The sequence below is a fragment of the Cajanus cajan genome, chromosome 5 (genome assembly GCF_000230855.2).
Source record: "Cajanus cajan strain Asha chromosome 5, NIPB_CcT2T_4, whole genome shotgun sequence".
Classification (NCBI taxonomy): Eukaryota; Viridiplantae; Streptophyta; class Magnoliopsida; order Fabales; family Fabaceae; genus Cajanus; species Cajanus cajan.
Genome location: NC_138521.1, coordinates 4,689,458 through 4,709,738, shown reverse-complemented (window position 1 = coordinate 4,709,738; position 20,281 = coordinate 4,689,458). Strand labels below are relative to the sequence as shown.

Genomic DNA, 20,281 nt, shown 5'->3' with positions numbered 1-20,281 from the left:
TGTCATTAAATATATATACCACTTACACTATTTAATTCTATGGATATATTTGAAATAAAATTTTAAATTTTATCTTTATTAATTAAAATTAATTAATTTAACTATATTTATAGGTCTTGATAAATTAAGTATTTGCTTATAATATATAAGATTGAAGTAGAGATAAAAATCAAATCTGTCTATGGTCTAGTTTACATCAAACCCAAGTCAAACTATTTCTTTTAGAAAATAGGATAGGCCAAAGCTTTTATTAAGGCCTATTTAGTTAAAGAGTTTAATGATCATACACTAATAATGTAAAATAATTTTACATTGTCAACCAATTAAATGTCATCTTTGGAATGACTTTTTACTTATTTATTATAAAAATCGACAACTTACCATAAATAGTGGCTTGTAATTAGATGATAATGTAAAAATATTTTACAATGTTAGTGTATCACATATTTTTTCTTAGTTAAAAAGGTTAAACTTTAGACTATTTAAAAAACCTATTTAACTTAACTAATGGACTTATTTAAATAAAATAAATAAATATTTATTATTATCATTATACCAAATTTATTATAATATATTAAATCACATATATTTTAAAATATTAAATATATGGACTTATATAAAAAATATATTTATATGTTTACTGTAATATAAATTTGTTTAATTTATTGATGTTATTATAAAGTATATTTTTAAATAATTTAGTGAATATTATATTAGATCTTAAAAATATGTTTATATCACATACATAAGTCAGGTTCAACTTTTAAAAATTTAATATTATATTTTCACTTTTATTTTTGATTTTAAATTATTAAAAAAATAGTCTTTAAATATATTTATATGTTAAGTCAAGCTTTTATGTAGGTCAAGTTAGACCTTTAAAAAAATTATGACAAGTTAAACATGTCAAATTCAAGTTATGTAATTTTAATCAAAATTAGGCCCTAACCGATCAAAATCTAATTTGGCCTAAGGGTGTCAATAGGACAGGACAAGTACGAGTAATTACTACTTGCTATCCACCTTGATGAATAAATATCTTTCATATACTTGTTTTCTTATCTTTGCGAGTATTTATTAAGTAGATACTCACAAATTTTTTCAGTATCTGTGAGTATCCACGAGTATTAGTGGATATTTATGAAAAAAATTAAAAAACTCTTATTAATAATTTTTAAAAATATTTGAGTAATAATTTTTATTTATTTTAATAATTTCTTTAAAAATAATAATTTAAAAGTTAAAACTTAAATTATTCAAATATTATACATAATTTTATTAATCAAGATTCTTTAATTTAAAAAATAAATTTAATTATTAAAATACTTCAATGTCATAAATTTAACAAATTCAATAAACTAAAATAATTTAATTTCACTAGTCTAGAATAAAAATTAAAAAATAATAACATTTCAATCTCACATGTATAAATAAAAAAATTTAAATAATATCATATTATCATATTTTTACACACACACATAAAAATACTCGTACCCACGGGTATCTGCGGGTAAAATCTACTACGGATAATAAATGGATAAGCTAATTGGGTACCCGCGAATAATGGGGATGAATAATTTTTTACCCGTTTATAAATGGGGCGGGGGTGGGTATGATGATATCCATACCTGCGAGTACCTGTTTAATAATATTTCTTAAATATCCTAATTATCCTTGTACCACATAATTCTAAAACTACACTCTCTCATCTTTTTTTCTTACAAAAGTGAGGTTGATGAAGTTACCAACATGTATTAAGCATGTTATAGAATTATGTTGGATGTAATTTGATTAATTTTCTATCTTTGATTGGACCAATAAAATTTATGTATTTTAAGTTGTTTACTTTCGTTTGGAATTATGAGATTGAATTATTGTAGCTTTGTGATGAGACTTTAACTTACTTGTGAGATTGATGTATTTTAAGTTATTGATTATCTTGCATTTTTATTATTATTTCAACAAAATTAACGTTAAATACAAGTTCAAAATTAACATTGAATTTTTATTTTTAATATTTCAATTACATTAAAAATAAACTTAAAATTATTTATAATATAATTTTTTTAATTTCTTAAAAAATTTATAAATATCCATGGATATCCATAGATATCCGCGAGTATTCAAGAAATTCATGGATACTCGCTTAATGGATACTCGCATGGATATGAGATAGGTATGAGGCCAATTTTCATCTAGTAGAGCAGAGACGGATTTATTATTACCCGCCCCATGGGATCCATTGTCATCCCTATATATATATATATATATATATATATATATGAGGAGGGTTCAAACGACACCGGTGTAACTTTTACTAAGTGTTACACTGCTTAATAACTTTAAATTAAATGTGAATTTTATAAATCCAACCGTTAGATTGAAACTTCATATCAATTTATATATGTATGTCAAATTTTATTAAAATTGAACAACAACTTGATGGTAATCAAAGTGTTCATATTTTAGTATATTTTGAAATAAATATATTACGTCGATTTTGTTTTATAAATTTGAAGTATCAAATCATGTTGGATTACTATAAAATTTTATATATATGATCTAAGAGTAAAGAACTTTCAATCTAACGGTTGGATTTATAAAATTCACAATTAATATAAAGTTATTGAGCGGTGTAACACTTAGTAAAAGTTACACCGGTGTCGTTTGAACCCTCATATATATATATATATATATATATATATATATATATATATATATATATATATATATATATATATATAAAGATATTTAATAATTCTATTATAATAGATAAATGGATATCTATGGAATGCATTTATTAATGAGTATGAATACATTATTTCAATTACTATCTAAAAAGTACGTATTTATTATCTGTTATAGATTTTCTTCACATATATTTGCGGGTAATTGTTTTTTTTTCACCATTCCTACCTAACCGATTTCTATCATATTGAAGAAAGTATTTTTATGTGTCTAAAAAACTCAAATTTAGGACTCTTCCGGAAGTAGAGTGAAGTTGCAGCATGATGAACGTAATATTAATTTCATAATCTTATCTTCTAAACACGCAAGGAGTAACTCTGACTCTAGGATTTAAGAGTATTTGTCGGTGCAATGCACAATAAAATTCATAAAACCGCGTAATTAGTAGCAATGCAAGTTTACTCATTGGTTGCTTACATTTTCTTTAAATCAAGCACATATCAACCTTCAATCAGTAGCAATGCAAGTTTACTCATTGGTTGCTTACATTTTCTTTAAATCAAGCACATATCAACCTTCAATCACCACGTAAATAAATAAATAAATAAATAAATAAATATATATATATAGTTAATCATCTATACATTGTTAGCGTAAAGTTTTTTTTACACTAATAACTAATTATATCTTTTAATTGTGTCATGTCATTGTTAGAAGTAAATGTGTTTATAGTGATATGGCACAACTAAAAGATATAATTGGTTATCAGTGTAAAAAAACTTTACACTGATAGTATATATGTGATTATATATATATATATATATATATATATAATTCAATTGACTTATTTCTCGGTAAATACCACCAACAATTTAATTAAGGGTACTACTTCTCTCCTACTATCAAACCATTGGTCTTGGAAATATATTGTTAGGCCAAATAATTACATTTTTTTATTTTAGTTTAAAAAAATTGAAGAGAGAAGGTGGTGTTCTCTTGGGAGACAAAAGAAATTTCTAAACTCAACAAATTCTTAATAATATATTTGAATGAAAAATTTTAGAAATTAAAAAAAATTTAAATTATTTTAATTTTAATTTTTATCATTCTTTAAATATTTTGTTTGGATAAATCAACTCAAATTTCTTAAAATTTAAATTCTTAATTTGGATATAATAATTTATTTTCAATCATGAATAAGATTGATTTTAAATACACCACACACACATATATATATATATATATATATATATATATATATATTTATATAAATTTTAAGATTAAATTTTATAAAAGTACATATTAGTCAATTTTTAAATATTTAATAGTTTAAAAAAAATTAATATTAGATAATATTTAATAATTTTAAAAATATATTTTTAAATATTTAATAATTAAAAATTATTAATATTTTTCATGTCAACTTTAAAAGAGAGGTGAAGGTAGGAGAAAAAACAAAACAAAAAAAAAGGAGAAAAGACAAAATAGAAAGAGAGGAAGATGAAGAGAAAAGAGAAATAGGAGAGAGAGAGAAAGAGAAAAGAAGGGAGAAAGAAGAGATAGAGAAAATAGAGCATAAAAGAGACAAAAGTTAACACAAGATAAGATATATATGAGATAAGAAGAAAAAAGATATGTAATTTTTTTTGAAGAATTTAAAATTATACTATTTTAAAAATTTTAACAACTCTTAAATTTCACATTCTTTACAAATTTTCCATTAAAATAAAGCATTTTATTCTAAAGCATTTGAAATTCTTAAAAAAAATTACTCATTTAAGTTTCACATCCAAACATACTATAAAGAAAAACTTACATTTATTTTACTTGAATCTTGAGAAAATGAATTAATTTTTTTTGAACAATAATAATGAGATTATATTTTTTTATAAATAAAATTATTGATAGGAGATGACACACCCAAATTTACTAGTTAGAGAGCTAATAACATATCAAAGATCCTGTGATCAAATATTATTATCTATTTAATAATTAATAAAAATCATTAATAATTAACTTAATTTAATCTAAAATTTTATTTGTCTGGACTAAACACAATAAAGATTCATTAGAAAGATTTTATCTTTTGAGGCCAAAAAAGTTATTTTTGAATTTATACGTTTACAAAAATAAAATTTTAAAGGTGGGAGAGAGTATCAAACTCGCGTATAGAAATGAAATTAGAATTTAATGTGTATATATTTTCTAAAATATTTCACGCTAAACCGACTTTAATTAATGGTTAAATGAATGAAGGATTAAACACGTGACTTCTAATATACGAAACTTTATTTTATTCTTCCCACTCAATCCTTTTATCATTTAAATTAAAACTTTGATGAAATCACAAGAAATTAATCAACAACAAATCTTTTCTTTAGGAGTTACAAAGTTGGTCCAGTGATTTGAAGGAGGGATATAAAGTAAAAAAAAACAATACATCATTTTTATCTTGTTTAATCAGTTACTCTCATACATCAAATGAAGAACAATAAAATTACAAATAAAATAAAATAATTTTATTATATCGTATTTTACTTTAAATAATCCAAATAATAATAAGGCTTTGCTATTTGGTAAAAAAAGTTTTCGTAAAAAATTGCACGAATTCTTACTGTCTCTTTAATCATAATATATATATATATATATATATATATATATATATATATATATAAATTATAAATCTGATTTTTTATATTGAATATATTTTTAAGATTTATTTTCAATGAGAATTATTTTAAGATTTTTTTTTATATATAAAAGTATATTTAGAAGTTCGATTCATTGTCGGTGAGACACGTGTATTATCTTAATACTGTATATTAATTATTTATCTTTTTTAATTCATCAATTCATCTTTATTTTTAAATTGAATTTAAATATTTTAAAATTAAAATAATAAAAATAATTTTGCATCACAATATAAATTGTTTATCTAAATTTAAAATATAATTTAGTTCTAAAATATTTATTTATCATAATTTTAATTATAATATAATTTATATATTAAAATATTTACTTATTATACATTTTAGTTATATAAATCAATATTTATGTTATGTCTTATGCATACTAAAATATTAGTTTAATAAATAAATATAATTAAAAAAATAACAAAAATCAACCCAAGTCGTTCGTGCATGGTGTTCATGAGATAAAATTCATAACAATTAACATTTCCCATAATAACAACCAATATCGATCCATTTTATTAATTCAGAAAGTCAAAAGTATTTAATGGAAATAAAATTATTTATTATATTAAAGCATTAAATTATTGAATACTTAATTTTAAAATGCTAAAAGTATTTATATGAAATTAAATATTTAAGTTGCATTTGTTTGTATTTTTAATTTTAAAAATACATTTTTATAATTATTAAAATTCTTTTTCAAAGAATAAAAAACAAGGGAAAAAAGACATGAAAGTGCAAAGAGAAATATAAATAATAAAATGTTCAAAATAGATAAATCAAAACAGGGCTAGCCTTGAGTTTTTTGTGCTATGAGTAAAGTAGAAAAATTTATATTTTATAAATATTTTAATACTACTTATGACCTCAATTTTTTAACTTAAAAAGTGTAAAACACATAAGCAATTAAACATGTAATTACTAAAAAAAATACTTAAAGTACAATAAATTTATGAGATTGTAAGTTATCTTTAAAAACTACTATACATTATAATAATTGATCAATTATAGTGATAAGTCACAAAGAAACTCACAATAAAGAGATAAAGGTTCATGATTTAATTTTGAAATTATAGTAAAATAAGATAGGTCACGATTTAAAAATATGTCATAATTAAAAAAATAGATATAAAGGAAAAAGAGAAAATTATAACTCTCATTTATAATTTTACATTAACATTTATGTAAGTTCACACTAAGAGAAAAATAAAAAGTCAATAATGTTTCACATTTTCCTCTTTAAATTTAATATTATTGATTTATTTTTCTAAAATTATAAATAAATTTTTTATTGATTAATTTCTAAAAAAAAAAAAAATTGGGTTTTTTTTTTTTGTTTTTTATCAATCTGACATAGGAATATGATTTCCAGAAAAAACCATAGTGATTCGCATAGAAAATTTTTTCCGTACAACAAATGTCCAATAACTTGCTCCCCACTCTATAATTTTTCCATACAACAAATTATTATTTTTTACTTTACAAAAATAATTTAAAAAAAAAAAAGAAGAAAGAAACATGTCCTCGTTAATATGGTATTTATTTGATAAAAGGGACCATTATATAAAATAGCATAGTTTTGACTGATTCTGTTTGTTTCACATCTCCGCGTGTAAACTTTTCGCATATACTCATGTAACACTTTCTGCAAGTCACACTATCATTTTCTAATTCCTGAATTCAAAATAACCCATTTATGGGACTCATAGTCTATTCAAACTAAACTCGTTCATTGGTAATAAAAATTCCAAATGTCACATTCTCCCTCAATTTCTGCCTCTTACGTATTTGAAAGTGCCTACTATGCTAAACTTCCCCACCTTTCATGTCTTCAAAACTCGTGCTTTAAATAAGAGAAGCCAAGTCTCCATTTCAAACATCATAACTCAATCAACTGCTATCTTTGCACAAAGAGAACCTGACTTCGAACTTTAAGGTGACCCTCTTTGATTATTCAGTTTTCAGTTGGAAGTAATGCCTTTGATCACTTTTACAACTCACATTGAAAATAAATTATATCATATGTTGTGCTATGTAATTATATATTACTCCTTAACTTATGGCGTGCAGCAACAACATTTCTATAATATTTTTTTGCTTTCTTTAAATTTATGGACGGAGTAATTTAACAATCATTCAGTGGTAGGAATTGGTTTCAATTTGGGAGGTTTGTTGCATGTTGTTTAAAAGCATCTTTAATGTTTGACTTGGTCAAATTTGATTTTCTTTTGCTAGTGCTACATCTGTTAGGGTTGAATGTTTAACCTTACGACTTTATGAGAATGGCATGTTCATGAATTTGATGCATTAAATGGGTCATTGGTGGTGACAAGGATATTTCTTCTCCTTAAATTCTCACCATTGCTTCTGAAACTGTAACCTTATTTGTTTGGAAAGGTGTTCAAATGGTTACAACGGTGAGGCCTGTGGACTATGAGTCAAAGGAGGGAGAGATCACATTCAGAACAATGAGCTTCAAGAAGTGCAGAAACCTTGATGAGTTGTATCAGCCGGATGAGTTGGATGAGGTTGTTATTACTGAAAAATCTACAAGCTCAAAGAGAAGGAAAGTGGGGAATCTGAAGCTGCAAACCACATTCTCCTTCAAGTATCTACTTTCTCATAATTCTGGTTCAAAAGAGGAAGTTGATGATGGTTTGTTCATTCAACAAAGTCCCACAATTATGTTGCCTAAACCTGAAATTTTGTTCTCACCAAAGTCCATTGGAGAGCTTGATGTGGCTGCAATAAAGCTGCAGAAGGTTTACAAGAGCTACAGGACTAGAAGAAATCTTGCAGATTGTGCAGTTGTCTGTGAGGAGCTATGGTTTGTTCAATATCCATTTTCTGATATTCTTTTTGTGCATAAAGAATTTTATGTTCATTAGAATGCACTGTCAATTTAAAAAAAATTATGTAGTCAATTAATCAGGATTTGTGAAATTGTGACAGACTTTTAAAGTAATTATCATAAAACTTGATAAACTTACCATATATATAACGATTTTGTTAGAAATATGTCTAAATATACTTAATTTAAAAAGATTTTGTTTAAATATGAAGAAATAATTTAGATTTATTAAAAATTATTTATTTATATTTTGAATATTTAGATTTAATTTGTTTTTGATTATTTTAGGATTTACTTTCAAGATTATGATATTAATATTTGAATTTCTGCATTAAAATTTTATTCTTATATATTTAAAGCTCATGAATTAAAATATCACTTTACAAACCATGAAACAAATACAAAATGACTTATATGATGGACAGAGTAAAAATTATTTACACTTTTACTGCTATTAGAATTCAATGATTAGTGCTTAATTAATTTCTCCTCAATGGGTGTTTTCTTTAAAATCTTGATTACAGGTGGAAGGCATTAGACTTTGCTGCTCTTAGCCGGTGTTCCACTTCACATTTTGACTCTGGTAAATCAGAAACAGCTATTGCAAAATGGGCAAGGGCTAGGACCATGGCTGCTAAGGTACCCTTTTTGTGAGGGAAGCTCAAATCATTCAATAAACTGTGAAGACCGACACATCTTTCTTATGTTGTCTGCCTCAATACTTTGAGCCTTTGGTTTCCAATAAAATTTATTAGTAGTTGCTTGAAATATAATTGACTTGACACAATTTGGCTTTTCCAATTATATCTTTGACTGGGGCCATAGAGACAAATTCAAAGTTTTCATTCTCTTTCCGACAAATTTTCTTTTGGGATTTTGTTTCTAATATACTTTCGTTTTTCTTTTTCTTTTGGGCCAATCGGTAGGTGGGAAAAGGTTTGTGCAAAGATGATAAGGCGCAGAAATTGGCTCTAAGGCACTGGCTTGAAGCCGTAAGTTCATACTTCATATGTCAACATTTTGACTAACTTCAAAATTTTAAATTCAATTAAGAGTACAAGCAAGTATATCATGCCAAATTATGATTCCCTTCTGCTTTTCAGATTGACCCACGTCATCGTTATGGGCACAATCTACACTTATACTATGATGTTTGGTTTCATAGCCAGAGTTCACAACCCTTTTTCTACTGGTAAAATTATTTACAATGCTGTTAATAGAATAAATTCTCGTAGAAAAGTCTAATCATATTTGATTCTAATTATTTTCTGATTTCATAATGAAGGTTGGATGTTGGAGATGGAAAAGAAGTAAATCTTGATGAGTGCCCAAGAAGTGAATTGTATAGGCAGTGCATAAAGTATCTTGGACCCGTAAGTTTTTTTGTTTTATTTCACTTCAAAACTTTGATAATGCCACATAACATATTATGGGACATTTATGCAATTTTTATTTTGACCGTAGCATGGACATGTACTATATAGTGCTTGGCCATTTGTAGAGTGCAAGTGGTGTTTGACTATAAAATCAAATTTAGGCACAGAATCCATTGATTAGTAAACTACCAAACAGGGGCTTTTGTATGAGTTCAATGCACTAAAGACCTGACCTGTAATTACGAATATTATTCTTGGGAAAAGTAGTCTTTATGCTTTTCAATAGTGTTGACTTTCCACAAAGATTTAGCAGCCACCAAAATATTCTTTTATGTTAAGAGGTTCACTTTGTTTCTTGCAAATGCAGAAAGAGAGGGAAGCGTATGAAGTGATTGTTGAGGGAGGAAGGCTTGTTTATAGAAAAAGCCAGAACCTTGTACACACTATTGAGGGATCTAAGTGGATTTTCGTTCTTAGCTCATCTAGAATTTTGTACGTTGGGGAGAAAAAGAAAGGCCAATTTCAGCACTCAAGTTTTTTAGCTGGGGGTGCTACTATTGCTTCTGGAAGATTGGTTGCCCAAAATGGAGTTCTTGATGTATGACACCTGTTTTATGCATACATACCATTCCTTTCTTATTTAATAAATCTTTGTCACCATTTTATAGTTTTCAATAAATTTTGTCTAGGGTGTGACTAGTATTTTTTTATGGGAGCATAAAATGAAAATGTTTTCTGTTACTATTACATTTTTTTGATAGTGGGAAATATTTATGTAGAGGAATATAGGATTTAACAACTCCAAAAAAGAAAAGTTAAAAAGCATTTTACTTCTTTTACAAGTGAATTGATGTTCACTAATTCTTATTCAGGCTATATGGCCCTACAGCGGTCACTACTGTCCTACAAAGAAGAACTTTATGGAATTCATTGGCTTCTTGATGGAACATAAAGTGGACTTGACAAATGTAAAGGTGAGTGAACCATTTCAAGCCATTTTTCTGTATAGATTGGTAATTTAGCCTTTATATCAATTTGTTGAATTTATATGCATGACATTTTGTAATTTCATTGTTTCCTTGTGCAGAAGTATGCAATTGATGATGATATCCCACCTTCAAAACCTATTGATGAGGAGCTACAGTTTGAGTCCAAAAGGGGTAACAATGCTAGTTCAAATGACATTGCCACTGCCAAAAAATGCACTCAAGATAGCATGGTTCACTCTGGTGGCAACATGGAAACTTCAGAACTTAAAGAGATGAAGCCACTGTCAATAAAATGGACTACTGGAGTTGGTCCTAGGATTGGTTGTGTGAGAGAGTACCCTACAAAGCTCCAAGTTAAGGCACTTGAACAACTCCATCTATCACCAAGAGTCAACCTTGGAAAAGTTGCTAGCAAGGCACCAATTCCCTCACCAAGACCAAGTCCAAAAATTCACCTATCCCCTAGGCTTGCACACATGGGAATTCCTAGCACATGAGTACATATTTGCCCAAAATCACATACCTACTACTTAAGGTGTGTGTTCAATGTTTGAGTTGCAAGGCAATAAGGTGCATAGGCACTGCTTCAGCCTTTTAATTTCAACCTCTAGTTTAGAATATAGGATAAAGGTCACACCACACAACATATCTAACCCATGATTTATTTTTTCATTTAGTTTTTTCATGGCCATTCTTTTGGTCATTTAGATTATGATGAATCATTTTTTTTACTCATTTGTTTTGCCCAACTGTATTTGAGGAGTTGGGTCAATTTTCCATTCTTGTAAGTCAAATAATATTAAAAAAAATAGTTTATACAACGTGTTCTCCCTCCCTCTTTCTTCATCATTAAGTTTTCTTAACCATTGGTCATTAACTCATTATATAGTTTGGTGTGATATTCCACATACAGATAACATGGACATACTGAAAGCAAGCCATGCTAGAGTGACATGTAATGCCAATGCTGCGATTGGTGATAGTATTGTACGTTTGCAATTTGAGTGGCTAAAGCATTTTGAAGTCAAGATTTGGCTTGTGTTACCAAGAGAAAAGACAGACCAAAAAGGTTAAGGTTTGGTTTGGTTCAAGGACATAAATGTCTCCTAGTCACGAGCCAAATTGACCAAATTCCACTAATTAGGCAATGGATTATAGAGTATTTTCAATCATTAACATTGAATTTTTCTTCTTTATCATATTTAAATGATGGACGTGTGATGAGAACTTTACTTGGGCACTTCTCTTTCACCTTACCGTGTTCCAAGGTTAGGGAGATGAAGTCTAATGAACCAAATAAAATTATAACTTTCAACTTGTCCACAAAGAAACTGACTAAAATTCACGAGTCTATTTTGTAGTAGCTTAACATGCTAAATCTTTTAGTATAGAGGCAATATTTGGGAGTATTTTATCCCTTAGTGAGCTGACCGAAAACTAGATAAAAGAAGATTATTCAGGCCTGCAAAAAATAATTAGCCAAAGATTTCTAATATAAATGAGTTCAGATAAAGTTTCAAAAAACTTATTTTAAAAAATGCTGATGTCCGCAACGTAAAGAATAACTTGGTTGGAAAGAAAATAGTATTTTAGCTCTTGCCCAAAACGGGGAGAAGTGTTTCCTCTCTCTGATGTTGAGTTCACAATACGTCATATTAACCAATAAATATTTTAGTTTTCTTTAAATATATTTTATATAATGTCTGATAATTAAAAATTAATTTATATTCATAGAATCTATCTTTCGTTAATCAAATATTAATTTTAATAAATATTTCATATTATGCAATAAAAAAAAAGATTTAAAACCACCTCTAGAAAACGGGCCAAATAGGAAGAAAAAAAAGAAGGGCAACCATGAAACAAAATTGCAAGATGTGACGGAAAATTTGAATTATATATGAAAGAGGGATTTAAAATGAAAAGTGAAGAATCAATTTGAGAAGAAAGAGAGAATGAAAAAGTAAAGTTAGGCAAATTATTTTAGGTTCTTAATTTAATTTTTATAAGTCTCTTATGCCATTTAAGATTTTTTTATATTAATTTTTCTTTAATTTAAAAAATTAAGTTTTTAATTTATTTTAGAGTAAATTATATTTGTACTTCTCGATGTTTTTTTTTTTGAAATTATAGTCAATATCCCTCCGTTATACTTTTAAAAGTTAAAAAGATGTTAAAGTCATACTACATAAGTACCCTTTCATTTAGTAAGTTCCCTTAAAATTTTCAATTTGTTACTCTCATACCCTTAGATTCTCCTTCCTTCATAGAGCTTTCTTTGAGCTCCACCACCACCTCCTCGTCCTCCTCTTCTTCCTCCCCTTCTAGTACCTTGTTCATATACATCAACTACCCCTAAAAATCTTGACTACATAAGTTTACTCTCAATTAAAGTCCAAGAAAAAAAACCTTTTTCCAACAGTGCCTCCAACCTCGCACCATGACGCTACAGCCATTACAACATGCATAAAAAACATATGAAGTTGAACTAGTTCGTGTGAGAGATATAGTAATTAGTAGGGATGGGTAAAACAAACTGAACTGAACTGAACTTATAAAAACTATACTGAACTTAAAAGTAGTTCATATGAACTGAACTAAACTAAATATTAGTTCAGATGAACTAAACTGAACTATTCTTTTGTGTCATTGAACTGAACTGAACTATACTATAAAAACTTGAACTGAACTGCAATTTAAACTGCACTAAACTGTTATGATATTTTGAATTGAACAATTTTGACTCATTTATCTATCAAAATAGGACACATTTGTCAACTTTACTTTATTTTCCATTTTATTTAAATTTTTCAAAGGAAAAAAATATAAAATTAAGTCAAACAAACTCAGTGAATTTTAAGCCTAAAAATAAGTAGTTCAACATAGCTCAATTGATCTGTTAAGTTCAACAAAATTGATACAATTTTTTTTCAAATCAATTTTTTTCTAAAATTTTGGTTATTAAACTATCGAGTTAATTTATTAAGACATAACATGTTAACCACATTTAATTTTTATTTTTTTAAAAAAATAGTTCAATTTTTATAATTCAGTTCAGTTTTTATAGTTCAGTACAGTTCAACTTTACAACAGTTCAGTTCAGTTCAGTTTTTTTTAAACAGTTCAGTTCAGTTTTTTTTACAAACAGTTCAGTTTTTTATAGTACAGTTCACCACCAGTTCACCACCAGTTCAGTTCAGTTTAGTTTTTTTTGCCCACCCCTAGTAATTAACATCAAAATAAGATAATAAAAAAAATAGATGCTAATGCTTGTAAGCCACACTAGCCTATTATGTTATTTTTCACAAGTAACACTCGTAAGCAATGGTTACAACATCTCGATGTGAGGGTGGGGGCACTATTAGAGGAAGTTTTTTCTTTTGGGACATCTTAGGCTTGGGTTGGGAGCAAACACGATCACTTTGGAGGCAATATGTATATATGAGCAAGGTGTTAGAGGGGTAGGAAGAGGATGAAGTGGTAGTGGAGTTTGAGGAAGACTCCACAAATGAAAGAGAAGTTAAATATGTGTGAATATAACATTTTTTTTTATTAACTTTTAAAGAAACTCATTAAAGGAAGAATAATCTAAAAGATGTGAGTGTAACATCTTTTCAATTATTAAGAGATCTCACTATCCAAATAATAAAGATGTATTGATTGTTATTTCATAAAAATACAAGAGTGCGATTATAATTTACTCTTTATTTTGTGGACTCCACATTCCATTATTTTTATTGAAGTAAATATTTTTTTATTGATAAAAATCAATTGTTTACAATTCTTATATAAGAATGATACTTAAACTGTGTCATTCACATCATCAATACACTTCAATATAATTAACAAACACGGAAATTTAATCCCCAGATTTAATTTTAATATGTTAATATTTTTACATAAATCTAATATTTTTTTTGAGAGGTAAAATATAATATTTTGATTGTTATATAACTGTCGTTATTCTTTTACAAAAAGTATATATTTATTTTTGTCCAATTTTTTCATCTTATTTTATGAAATTAATTTTTATAATGTATAATGATTGCACTTTGTTAAAATTTAATATTTATTAGTAATTATTAAAATATTTTTACCTAAATTCTTCTCTAATTTTGCAGAAATAATTTTTATAATGTATAATCCTAGGATTTTGAGAAATTAAATAAAGATTAATAATTATTAAAATATTTTTATCAAATTTTTTATTTTATTTACAGAATCAATTTTTATATTAAATAAGGATTTTTAATTTGTTTTTTAAATAAATTATTTGTAGAAATTAATTATATATGCAATTCAATTTATTTTCTAATTTTATGAATAATTTTGATTATTTTTATTTTTATTTAAATTTTAGATATAATAATAATTAGATTTTATGTCCAAGTATTTATTTTTATTCAACTTAATTCGATTATTTTGCAGAAAATCATTTTTTAATATTATGTAAAATGTTAAATAATTAAAATATTAAAATATAATAATTTTTATTATAAAGTAACATTTACTCTAGTGTAATTAGAGAAAATAATTAGTAAATATTATTAATAATATTTTTAATTATTAGTAATCGTATTAAAACAAAATCTAATGAAACTAATGATTATATCAGTTAAAACAGAAATCTAATCTCCGATTTCCAATTTTAATATGTTTCCATAAAATCTAGTATTTTGATCTTTAATATAGTTGTGTTTAATCTAATAAGTATTAGTAATAATTAAAATATTTCATTCAACATTTTCCTCTTATTCTGAAAAATTAATTTTTATAATGTATAACAATTAGATTTGTGGAAATTTATTAATTATTAGTAATTTTTAAAATATTTTTATCCAAATTTCCTCTTATTTTTCACAATTAATTTTTTTAATGTGTAATGATTAAATTTTGTGGAAATCTGATAATTATTAAGAATTATTAAAATATTTTTATCCAAAATTTCCCCTTATTTTATGAATTTTTTTTATTAATGTATAACGATTGAATTTGTCTAAATTAATAAACACATGGACGTATTAAAAATATTAATTTATGTTTCAATTTTTTTAATTTAGTCAAATATTTTAATATATTTAAAAAATAGTTTGTTTTACATAAAATATATATTTATTTTTATCTATTTTTTCTCTTATTTTTTTGGAATTGTTTTTAATAAAATATTTTTATCCAATTTTTTCTTTTATTTTGAAATATTTTTATGATATATAACCTAATTATTAAGGTGGAGCCTAATTTTTGGTAGTAATTCATTTTATAATAATATTTATCTATAAATTATTGTTAGAGGGAGTTGTTAGGGGGGAAGTTTTGGAGAAAAAAGGTTTTTTATTTATTTATATTATTAAAACAAAAATCTAATAAAACTAATAATTATAGCAGTTAAGGCGGAAATCTAATCTCCGGATCCAGTTTTAATATGTTAATATGTTTACATAAAATATAGTATTTTGATTTTTTTTTAGAGGATAGTATTTTGATTGTTAATATAGTTGTCCTTAATCTTTTACATAAAATGTATATTTGTTTTTATCCAATATTTTCTTCTTATTTTGTGAAAATAATTTTTATAATATATAACACTTGGATTTTGTGAAAATTTTAAAATGATTAATAAATATTAAAATATTTTTATTTAATTTTTTCTTTTATTTTGTAGAATTAATTTTTATGATGTATAGCGATTAATTTTTTCTCTCGCAGAAATCTAATACTTATTAGTAATTATTAAAATATTTAACTCAAAATTTTTCACTTCCTTACATAATTAATTTTTATGATATACAACGATTGAATTTTTTTGAAAATATAATAATTATTATGATATTTTTATCCATTTTCCGCTTATTTTGTGAAATTAAATTTTATAATGTACAATGTTTGGATTATGCGGAAATCTAATAATTATTAAGAATTATTAAAATATTTTTATCCAATTTTTTTCTCTTATTTTGTGAATTTTTTAATAATGAATAACGATTTTATTTAAGTAAAGATGTTGACAATGTTAATATACGTTTCGACTTTTTTAATTTAGTTGAATATGTTGAAATAATTAAAAATTATTACTTTTTGCATAAATATATTTATTTTTATCTAGTTCTTTTTTCTAGTATTTTTTTGGAAATTATTTTTATTAAAATATTTTTATCCATTTTTTTCTCTTATTTTGCAAAAATAGTTTCTTTTTTATAACATATAACCTAATTATTAAGGTGATTATCAAGATGGAACCTAATTTTTGGCAACAATTTTTTTTTTATAATAATACTTATCTATAAATAATCGTTGGAGAGAATTGTCAAAGAAAAATTTTGGTAGGAAGAAAAAAGTTATTCTTTTTATATTATTTATTTATAAATTTATAGATTATAGATATGTTTTCAATATCCAACACAATCATAATTGTTATTTTAATACATATTAGTTTACATTATTCAATTTTATACGTCTACATATATGCATATTTTATTTTTCTAAAAAATTACATCAATCTTAAAAAGAGTTATTAATAAATGTGCAAGAGCATTTTTTAAGATCCTTTTATCTTATGTCTTTAATCGTATTGTTTTTCGTTACATTAAATTATAATTTTTTTCTAAAAGAAATTTAGTATGCAAAGAAAAATTTGAATTTGTGATTTTATTTATACAAAACTTAATGTTAACTACTACAAAAATATTACGAATTATACAAGTATTAATTTTTTTTACATTTTAATTTATTTATTCACACAATAATAAAGTATATAAGATGCTAAAAGATAAGATTTTAAAATATTAATACCAAGACAAATTATGTTAGTTTATAATACTTGAAAATATAATTTACACATATATTATGAGTTTCTAATTTAGAATTATATGTATGTTACTTTAATTTTCTACCACAAACATAATTAAATAAAACTATATTTAAAATTAACACATTAATTAACTAATAAAATGATATATTTTTAATTTAAATAATTTATTTTTTTATTCGCACAAAGTCAAGCAAAAGAAAAGAAAAGAAAAAACTAGCAAATAGTTATAGAATCTCTATCTAAATGGGCAAGGACGAAATAATTAGGAGGATTGTCCCAACAACTATTAATGCCCTCATTCTTAGCTCCCCAAGCTGTTAAATTGTTTGCCACCGAGTTGGCTTCTTTATGAACATGAAGGAGTGAAACATTCCAATTTCTTCCCATGATATTCCTAGTATCCCATAACAGATCACAATGCGTATGATGTCTAACTATACTTTCATCCCAATTATTTAATAAATTAACAACTTCAAAGCAGACAGACTCACATGCAATATTCTTTAGGCCTTTATTCCAACACCAATTAAGTGTTAGGATATAAACAATTCTCACATCGATAAAATAAAATAATAAATAACAACTTATATAATATAAACATACTTAAATGATTAAGAGGCCTTATTTTATCGATGTAAGACTTGTTTGTATCCTAACATTAACTCCATGTTGGATAACTAAAATCTCAGCTTGTATTTGTGAATCCATGCAACCATCTCCCAACTTCATCTCGAGCAATTCCACCAATCCCTGTACGATCGACCAATTTGGGGAACGAAACTACCATCCGTATTTATCTTCACACTAGGTCTAGTAGATGGGGTCTAATGATGAACCATAGGATCACCTTGAAGGTCTTGAAACATGAAAGCAAAACTAGTATGTGGATTATAGATGTTTCGAATAAGATATGATATGTTCCATTTTCTTCCTTCAAAGGTTATATTGTTTCTCCATCTCCAAGCCCACCAAATAACTGTAATGATCTTGGTTGATTCTTTCTGGTTTAGAATCTTCATAATCCAAGTGAATGCATTGCTAGAGTTGAAACAGATGTCCAAGCTAATTCTTATTCTGTTCTAGAGTTCACGTGAATGAGGGCAGTCTTTGAGAACATGAAGAATATCCTCCATAGTAGAAGAGCAGCGTGAACAAGCTGTAGAATCACAAAGATGGCATTCCTTACGTTTACAGTTCATTGGGAGAGCATTATTGAGGATTTGCAAACAGAAGAATCTCAATTTCTCAGGGTAGGTAGATGCCAAATTCTCTTCCATATTGGGTAAAGGTATTAGTCACTACTTATAAGCCAATTATATGCTAAAGCAGCAGTATAACAACCTGAAGAGATACTAGTCCATGCAAAGTTATCAAATCCAATAGGAAAACGGGGGATGGTAATGCGTTGGATCCTTTGTTGGATAGCTTGTGGGAGGGTCGTACTAAGAACATTAAGATTCCGTGTATTATCCTACCACAAGTGTGCAACTTGCAACTGAGTATCAAATATGTGAACAAAGGGGACAACTTCACATAAAGGCCCAATGCCAAGCCAATTAGTAAAGAAGACAGATGATGATTCACCTGATCCAAGTTTTGTCTCAAATCTTGGAAGGAGAGTATTGACTGCCTTTAAGATGCTTCTCCATGTGTAAGAAGCCCCTTTAGTAACAAAAGGAGTTATGATAGAGTGTGGGCCTAAATATTTATGTGAGAGAAATTTAACCCAAGGTTTATCAATCTTGAGCAAAAGATTACAAATAAGATTCCCAAGGCGAGAAGTATTGGTGTTCCTAGCATCTCTAATTCCCAAGCCACCATGAGTTTTTGGTTTGTTATTTGGTCCAATGAACCATGTTCCAGCATCTGGACTCACCATCTTTGGCCCAGAGAAAATGCTTACTGATTTGATTTAGTTTATCACATATGATGTGTAGGGTCTAATACACTTGCATTGTGTATACATGCATGGAAGTGATGACAAACTTGGTGAGACACAACCTACCAACACGGTTTAGAGTTTTACCCTTCCAGGCAGCCACCCTGTTCCTCACTTTATGTACTACATGCTCAAAATCTCGTAATGATACTGTACCAATTATAATGTTTTGGCCAAGGTATTTCCCAAGACTACGAGAATGTTTGATTCCAAGCAAGTTTTCTAGATTATGAATCATTCTTGGATCAAGACCTTTAGAGCAAATAAATTTTGACTTATGAAGATTTATCTTAAGACCAAAAGCCTCAACTCTCCAAGCTTGATCTGTTGAGGCTTTACAAAAAAGGAGGTCATCTGCAAATAGGTGTGATAGAAGTGGACCACCCTAGAAAGTGTAATTGGTTCCCACTCTTGATCATCCATCATTTCATGTATTTTTAAAGCGTTTCGTTCCATGCACAAGATAAACAGGTAAGGGAAAAAGGGGATCTCCTTGTCTTAAGCCTATGGTGGGGATAAATCCATTAAGGCGGGGATAAATCCATTAAGGCAAGAACCATTTCAGAGAATAGATAACGGGGAGCCTGTAACACCCCACATAATTAATTGGATAATGCTCGCAGGAAAACACAAACAAATGTAATGTTTCTTGGAGAAAATGCCAACTAACCTATTCTAGGCCTTTTCTAGGTCTATTTTAATGGCCATTATACCTTTTTTGGTTTTTGATTTTTGTATACAAATATAATGGCCTCCTAAGCCAATATAACTTTATCAGTGGTTCCCCTACCAGGAATGAAACTACTTTGAAACGGGCCCACCAAGTTAGACAAGTATGGACGGATCCTTGTAACAATAACCTTAGTGATCACTTTGTATGCAACATTGCACAAACTTATAGGTTGAAAATCTTTAAAGTGATTTGGTTGTTCAACCT

At 26.5% G+C, this 20,281-nt stretch overlaps 1 protein-coding gene across 1 annotated transcript; it reads left to right on the top strand.

Moving 5' to 3' along the window:
* Nucleotides 1-7,029: 7,029 nt before the first annotated feature.
* On the top strand, nucleotides 7,030-11,433 carry LOC109809343 (IQ domain-containing protein IQM1). The gene is made up of 9 exons (XM_020372619.3): nucleotides 7,030-7,317; nucleotides 7,779-8,208; nucleotides 8,757-8,871; nucleotides 9,159-9,224; nucleotides 9,336-9,424; nucleotides 9,518-9,605; nucleotides 9,976-10,206; nucleotides 10,481-10,582; nucleotides 10,696-11,433. The coding sequence occupies exons 2-9, from the start codon at nucleotides 7,787-7,789 to the stop codon at nucleotides 11,092-11,094; spliced, it is 1,512 nt and encodes a 503-aa protein (XP_020228208.2). The 5' UTR covers nucleotides 7,030-7,317; nucleotides 7,779-7,786; the 3' UTR covers nucleotides 11,095-11,433.
* Nucleotides 11,434-20,281: the final 8,848 nt, after the last annotated feature.

Excerpts from the sequence above, each read along its gene's own strand:
- LOC109809343 (XM_020372619.3), top strand. The coding sequence starts at position 7,787 with ATGGTTACAACGGTGAGGCCTGTGGACTATGAGTCAAAGGAGGGAGAG. Across the intron at positions 8,209-8,756 it reads GTTGTCTGTGAGGAGCTATG|GTGGAAGGCATTAGACTTTG; the intron begins GTTTGTTCAATA and ends TCTTGATTACAG. Across the intron at positions 9,425-9,517 it reads TCACAACCCTTTTTCTACTG|GTTGGATGTTGGAGATGGAA; the intron begins GTAAAATTATTT and ends TTCATAATGAAG.